This window comes from Lactuca saligna, chromosome 4, assembly GCF_052625555.1.
Source record: "Lactuca saligna cultivar CGN05327 chromosome 4, ASM5262555v1, whole genome shotgun sequence".
In the NCBI taxonomy this organism is placed as follows: Eukaryota; Viridiplantae; Streptophyta; class Magnoliopsida; order Asterales; family Asteraceae; genus Lactuca; species Lactuca saligna.
The window spans coordinates 44789440-44797580 of NC_136420.1; the positions used below are offsets into that span (position 1 = coordinate 44789440).

The 8141-nt window shown below is 31.5% G+C and overlaps 1 protein-coding gene across 2 annotated transcripts; it reads left to right on the top strand.

Moving 5' to 3' along the window:
- Positions 1 to 226: 226 nt before the first annotated feature.
- On the top strand, positions 227 to 5519 carry LOC145041742 (polygalacturonate 4-alpha-galacturonosyltransferase-like). Of its 2 annotated transcripts, none has more exons than XM_078989907.1 (11): positions 227 to 515; positions 609 to 762; positions 1381 to 1415; positions 1486 to 1545; positions 1714 to 1851; positions 1922 to 1979; positions 2067 to 2113; positions 2189 to 2523; positions 2609 to 2966; positions 3711 to 4298; positions 4968 to 5519. In XM_078989907.1, exons 2-11 carry the CDS (start codon positions 609 to 611, stop codon positions 5241 to 5243), a joined length of 2049 nt encoding a protein of 682 aa, XP_078846033.1. In that variant the 5' UTR covers positions 227 to 515; the 3' UTR covers positions 5244 to 5519. The 2 variants fall into 2 exon arrangements, with proteins under 2 accessions (XP_078846033.1, XP_078846032.1); XM_078989906.1 differs by having other exon boundaries at positions 228 to 496.
- The last annotated feature ends 2622 nt before the right edge of the window (positions 5520 to 8141 follow it).

The following is an 8141-nucleotide window of genomic DNA, read 5'->3' on the forward strand; positions in this document are numbered from 1 at the left end:
GAGATTTCATTGTTCCGCAGGGGATCCTTTATGGAATGTATGTTTATACTCGAAAATGTTACCATCAAAAATTTGATTATAGGCGGTAATTTTCCAAATATTTTAGGTGACCAATACTTTTTAGTTGGAAACTTACACGAGGTGTAAAATAAACATAGAGTAAAGCAAAGGGATGTAAATGAAAATATCTCAGAATCTTTAACAAAGCCCTGACATAAATGGCGTTGTTATGATGTGGAAGATAAACAGGAAATTAGTACGAATCACAGTCAAGAAATCGTTCAAAATCTGTTGAAAATCTTCATTAGATTTGTATGCTTAAAACACAAGCCCCTTTCCCTGCACTCCAATTACAGTGCTTTCATAGCCCTAGGGGTTGAAAATCCTCACTTTACTGATCTTTATGCCCAATTTTTCAAAGCAACGTAGTAAAATGACATTATTGATCTAAGAAGCAAGTTCCATAACAAGATCTATCTTCCTCCCTCGGACTCCAGTACGACAGTTTTATATCTGTGTGTGATTATGCGTAGACACCCGATAAATGGTGCAACTTTTTGGGGTTTTTTTGCTCTTGAATATTCTTGATTAGGGTTTTTTTATTGCAGATGGCGATCAAGAGGGGGGTATCAAGTTTCGGCGTCCATAGAAACAGAGGTGGTGGTGGATCTCGTTTTCCAGTGTTCACCCTTGTGTTAATTTTAGTTCTTGCTCCCATGGTGTTCTTCGTTGGACGTGGGATTTATTCGGCTGATTCAATTGGTTAGTAATCAGTCTAATCGTTATACTTCACTGATTTCTATGTGGATACTCTGATTTCCTGTCAAATATATTTCCTGGGGATTTCCCCAATTGCCATTTTTACTATTTTGAGCTTTATGTAATCGATTGTTTGCCCTGTTCAACATTACATATCGCTGTTTGCATTGTCTAAGTTGTGTGGTTTATACTTTATACAGATTGAAATTAAGTTTTTTTTAACTATAAAAAGGTTGATCTATTGTGATGAAAATTATAGGAAAACCTAGAGGTTCTTGTGAAAACAAGAAACTAGAAGATGCATAGTCAATGTTGCTGGCATTGATTGGTGACTGATAGCTCTGCCTCCATATTTGATTATACACTCTTTACTTTCACCCTTTCATTTAAAGATTCTCATTGTATGATGTGAAGAGAAATAAATGTATCACAATAAGTCCCATTTAGTATGAAGGTAAATAGTGGAAACCAATAGACCCTTATGAATATTTCTATGTAAACACAACTCTCTTTGTTGTGAAACATGTTAATTGCTTAGTTGATCTTTGAAATGTTCAAACACTTTGATTGATGTCTTTTTAATTCTAAAAAGCCAGGTGTCTATTTTCTTTTTGTGTGCAGATCAAAATGATTCCTCAAGTAGTAATAATAAACAAGTAAGTTTCTTTATATTTACATTATCCATATCTCAAATCTTATGATTCTCACCTTCATTGAGAAATGCAGGATGTAGATTGGAGAACCAAACTTGCTTTGCAACACATCAAATCTCTTCTCTCAAAGGAGGCATGTTACTAAAAACCATTAACTTCTATGTTCATTTCTTTCTATTACATCAAAGTACTTTCAACTTTTGTCTTACTAATACATTATTCATTGAAAGATCTACACTTTAACTCTTCTTTCACTACTCTAAGGTTAATTTCAGTGTGTTGATAAGTGTATGTTTTTTAGGTTATTGATGTCATCAAGGCCAACACAGATGACTTAGGACCCTTGAGTCTTGATTCTTTTCGTAAACAAAACTTTTCAGCTTCTTGGAAGTTTTCAGGACAAGAAAATGTGATTGATATTAGTTCAACTTCTTCTGAGGTTTGTATATAACTCATTCTCCATTTCTTTCTTGTTCTCTTATATGATCTGACATATTCCCATATATCAGAATGTGGCAACTAATAAACAAGAAACCCCAAAAGGCAAACAAGATAGTTCTTTAGATGGTAATAATGTTCTTTACACTAATGTTTCCATAAGACTATAAGATTCAAATTCACATTCATGTTTATATTCTCAAATCTCAAATGCAGATGATCATTCTCAATACGTGGAGACACCCACAATGCTAGCAAGAAGGGTAAATTTGTACTTTCAACTGAACAATCACTCGTTTCTTCCAAATGATTAAAAACTTACTCTTGTAATCTTTTAGAAACTGAGAGACAAAAGGCGTGAAACACGAGCAGCTGGTTTAATGAAACAAGATGAAGATGTAAGTATAAAGCTTGAAAATGCAGCAATTGAAAGATCCAAATCAGTTGATTCTGCTGTTTTGGGGAAGTATAGTATATGGAGGAAAGAGGCTGATAATGAGAATATAGATACAACTGTTCGTTTGATAAGAGATCAAATCATAATGGCTAGGGTTTATGTAAGCATTGCAACTATGAAAAACAAAACAAACATGGCTCATGAGCTACAAATCCGAATTAAAGAAAGTCAACGTGCTTTAGGAGAAGCAACAACTGATAATGATCTTAATCAAAGGTATCATATCAAAATAATTTATTGATATTCAACTCATAAAATCTTTTTTTATAACTTTTTGTGTCTTTCTTGATATTCAATTTAGTGCCCCAGAGAAAATAAAAGCTATGGGACAATTGTTATCAAAAGCTAGAGATCAACTTTATGATTGCAAGTTAGTTACAGGGAAGTTGAGAGCTATGCTTCAATCTGCAGATGAACAAGTTAGAAGCTTGAAAAAGCAAAGCACTTTTTTAAGCCAATTAGCAGCTAAAACAATTCCAAATGGAATTCATTGCTTATCAATGCGTTTAACAATTGAGTATTATCTTCTTTCACCTGAAAAAAGAAAGTTTCCAAGAAGTGAGAATCTTGAAAATCCAAGTCTATATCATTATGCTCTTTTCTCTGATAATGTATTGGCTGCATCTGTTGTTGTCAACTCTACAATCATGAATGCTAAGGTAATTATGGATAATGGATGTCATTGTGGCAAATATTATTATGCTCTTTTAAGGAATAATGTAGAAGAAAACAGAAAGAATGAGTGATTTTGGACAAAAGATTTCATGTGCTGGTTTTTTTATGCCCAAAGTTGAAGCCAAACATCATGATTTGAAAAATCAATAATACACTTATGGAAGTCATATCACTAAATAATTACCTTTTGAACATTTATCCGAAATTTTGAAAAAAAAAAAAATTTAAAAGACTTATGGAGGTCCTATCACAAAATAATTACCTTTTGAACATTTATCAGAAAAAGACCACTCAATTTGCAAATGCCTTTCTTCTTTTGCAAGTTGCTATATGAATAGCCCCCACTACAAAAATCTTTATTATTAATTTTTTTTTTTGCAAAACGACATTACTTTGTTAAAAATGATGCCATTTCATGAAAAAAAAAAAAACGAATTTTGTGAATTTCTTGAAATGGGTGGTTGTATCGAATGTTCAAAAGGTGGTTATTTTGTAACAGGGCCCCACCTATTTTGGTCATTTTAGCGATTAAACAAATTTAAAAGTAATAATTACTATAAGAATTTAATTAATGATCACCACAAACTGATAATTAGGCGATTTCTGCAACAAGTTTTACAGAAGAATAAAGAATGAATGTTGATAAAATAGCAACTTTGATAAGTTTTTCTTTTTTTGTTTTGTTGTTTTCATGGACTAATTTATGTTTCTTTGAAACACATACACAGGAACCAGAGAAACATGTTTTCCATCTTGTTTCTGATAAATTAAACTTTGGAGCAATGAACATGTGGTTTTTATTAAATCCTCCAGGAAAAGCCACAATTCATGTAGAAAATGTTGATGAATTCAAATGGCTAAATTCATCATATTGTCCAGTTCTTAAACAACTAGAATCTGCTGCAATGAAAGAGTTTTACTTCAAAGCAGATCATCACACAACCCTTTCAGCTGGATCTTCAAATCTAAAATACAGAAACCCTAAATATCTTTCCATGTTAAATCACCTCAGATTTTATCTCCCACAAGTTTATCCTAAATTAAACAAGATCCTTTTTCTTGATGATGACATTGTTGTTCAAAAAGATTTGACTGGGTTGTGGAAGGTTGACCTTCATGGGAAAGTCAACGGGGCTGTTGAAACATGTGGTGAAAGCTTTCATCGCTTTGATAAGTATTTAAATTTCTCAAATCCCCATATTGCCCGTAGCTTTGACCCTAATGCATGTGGATGGGCTTATGGGATGAATGTTTTTGATCTCAAGCAGTGGAAGAAGAGGGATATAACTGGAATTTACCACAGGTGGCAAAGCATGGTAAGTTTTTGAGTAAATTACCTTTTTAGTCCCTTAGAATGGCTGATTTTTGCAATTTTGTAATTGTATGTAAAAAAGTTTTCTCTAGCAAATGTTGTCCTTATTTTGAAGTTTCCTAATGTTTTTAATCTGAGTGAATAGTCTTGCTGTTATTTTTTTTTTTGAAAATGACCATTTTGCCCTTGGACCAAAACTGAAAAATTCAGTATACCATAAGGACCAACTTTGTAATTTTTTTTTTAAATATAAAGAATAGTTTTTTGAAATTTTAAAATAAGACCATTTTGGTCCCTGTGGTGTAGCTTTTCTTCAGTTTTTGATCGAGGGCAAAATGGTCATTTTCAAAAAATTAACTTTTAGGCTGTTAACTTAAACGACACATGTACCAAATTTGGTCCCTATGGTGTACCTTTTTGTTTTTTTGAATTTTCCAAAAATTGACCATTGTTGCAATGTTATAAACCTTAAAAAGTTATATAAAATTACAATTTTGGTCCCTATGGTGTACCCTTTCCTCAGTTTTGGATGGAGGGCAAAATGGTCATTTCCAAAAAGTTACATTGTTACGAATCATAAAAAAAAAAGACCAAAATTGCAAAAATGATCTATAATACTTAGGGAGCAAAATGTATTTGATTGTATTTTTTCTAATTGGGGTTTTGATGACAGAATGAGGATAGGGTTTTATGGAAGCTTGGGACATTGCCACCAGGATTAATGACATTTTATGGGCTTACACATCCACTTGACAAATCATGGCATGTACTTGGTTTAGGGTATAACCCAAGCATTGATAAGATTGATATCGAGAATGCAGCTGTGGTTCACTACAATGGTAACATGAAACCATGGCTTGAGTTAGCTATGACAAGGTATCGTTCATATTGGGTCAAATACATCAAGTTTGACCATCCCTATATCCGAGGTTGCAAAATTAGTGAATGAATGATACTCCTATTTAGGCAAACAACCACACATTGTTTATTCTTGTGAGTTTGATCCTATTCTTTGTTACTTCTAATTCTTTTTGTTCCAATACTTGTATGTGAAAGTGAAACTTACTCCCCTAAATTGGATAGGAGTAGGGAAGGATGGATGTTATAGTTGACTTTGGAGTAATCAGATTATCTTGACACCCATATATTCTTGAAATTGTAAACTTAGATTTGAATGAATGTTATATTATGACTTTTATATAATTTGAACCGTTTTGGGATAAAATATACGTGTAAATCCTTCTTCAAAATTGTTGAATGAAACGGATGTATAGGCATGGTAAACGAAGCAATGAAATGTCTTGTAACAATGGAATGGCTCTCTCTTGCACGACTTACTTTTGGATGTGTCGTGGCTAGATGATTGTCTTAAAGGTTTTATAGGTCGAAACAAAACAAAACAAAAACATGATAGAATTAAACATTAAACAAGCGTGGCAAAATGGAATAGAACAAATACTGTGTTTGATATGTATTAGATTGACATTGAGATTGTTGTCAATGACACAATTTATGATCTTTTGTCCCATCTAAAACAGTGGAGGCTTGTGACTCGCTCTTAATCTTTCGCCTGTTCAGAAAATATGAATTTCTTGCCCTCATCATTTTCTTTGAAAAGGTCACTAGAAATCTTGTTTTGTCATATTTAGTCTTAAAAATTGAATAACTTCTTCGTTTTAAGTTGTTTGTTTAGGTGAAAATTTCAATTCTTTGTGAGTGTAAAATTACTAGTTTCTTTCCTTCCATGGGATAGGCCAAAGTTCAACATCGTCGAAAATTGGGTACAATAAGTCTCCAATTGCCCATGAAATATATCTTTGTTAAACCAATCAAACTTCTTGATGTCTCTATACATTTTGACAAAAATCGAAAAACTCTTCTAGCAAAACAACCATTTACTTAATAATGTAATTAACTTTTGTCGCATTGATACGAAGCTCACACGGAGCTTGAACGAAGAAAGAAAACCCGTGACAATGTACAACATGTTCTCCTTTTGCCAAAGATTCTTGAGCGTTATATTCTTTCTAAAGTAGCACATGAAAGTTTGGTGGTTGTCCCTTTAAAGAGTTTTAAAAAGCAAGGTACTCTTGATTTCTTTTTTCATGTCATATGTAGATATAGATACCAACATCATTTGGTATTTGGCACCAAAAAGTTCAAGACACATTAGCCAAGAATACAAATAAAATGATGAATGATAGGAGGAAGTCATCATTTGAAAGAAGTCTTTTTTTATTATTTTTTTTATTAGACAAGCTTTTTTGATTCCACCACAATCACATCATCACTTTTTAATTGAATCATATGTTGTAGAGGTGAATGATAGGAGGAAGTCATCTCTGCCCCCCAATACAAAAAAATGGATCAGTGGTCTCAATTCTTTGACTACCCTGAATGCTAATGATCAACCACTCTTTAGGGGTTTTACTTTTATTGGTAAATGTGTGTGTGGGTGGGGTTAGCTAGTGGATACATTCACATTGTATTAAAACCATTTTCAATTTTATTAGATATGTATTATAAAAAACTAAGGTATATCAAGAAAGTAGGAAACTTTAGATCTTAAACACTTAAGATTGAAATTCATATAAAACCGAACTAGACTGAAAACATAGCACACTCCAAAAGTTGGACAGAATTTAAAACTGTTTATGTTGTAAAAGCCATTTAAACTCTAAGGGAATATCGAACTTTAGTATATAGCATGTTTCGAATCAATTCTTTTAAAGTAACAAATCTTTTCATATAATAAAACATTAGTCAAGCTCAAACTTTATAATATGCTATTGTTATAATTGAAGTTTGATTGGGTTTTTTTTTATAATTATTATATGAATTAATGATATATGATTATAAATTAGTTGCGCAAAATATGTTTTAGTTTTAATAATCTTGTGACCGAAGAAGAATATCATCAATAAGTGAATTGCGGTTATGGGCAAAGTCTTTGATTGTAGTATGAAGAAGAATTAAAAGGACAAATTTTTATATTTTATTGGGTCTATTTATCAAATGGCAGCTGTATAAGAAGTTGTTGGTAATGTTGTTGAGTGTTTAAGTACTACTTAAACCGAACATGTAGATTAAAAGTAGAATTAGGGTGTTTAAAAGTAGAATTAGAGTGTTGTTGGTAATGTTATTTAGAGTGTTAGATGTAAAGATAGTTTTTAGTTTTTCATATACTTTATCAATAAGTTATCCTAAAATAATTTATTAAAAACTAACTAATAAACTACTTTATCAATTATTTAATTCAGAAGAACTCCTTTATCTAAAAAAAGATATACATTTGGTTATTTTGGACTTTGAACAAAACCCAATTGACTGTTGAATATAAATTTGTTTATGTATCAATTAACAGTTATCATAAGATTAATTTTATTTTGTTAAAGGTATTCATTTATTTGATTATTGGTTAAGATAATAATTAAACCTTATGTTATCAAAGTTACATTCCCATGTGGAATACGTTAAAACACTTATTTTAATAAAAAGAAGAAAATAAACTTTATGGGATCTTAACTTTTTTTTTTTTTAAGGACATTTCTTGTTTCCCTCACCTTTTTGTGACTTGATTGTCCCATTATGGGAACTTTTTTGTTGGCAAAATATAGACAATTAAAAAAATCTCCTCCATGAAACTCAAATCCTCATCGATTTGGGTTGGAAGGAAATTGATACACTTGAAATATCTAAATAAGTTATTCTCACTACAAATATGCTATACTTTGGAATATTATGTATATATTATTTTACATATATAATACTTCAAATAAAGTTGTATAAAATATGTCCGTACATTGATTGGTTAACAGCTAACCATGTTGCATTTTAGACAAGACTT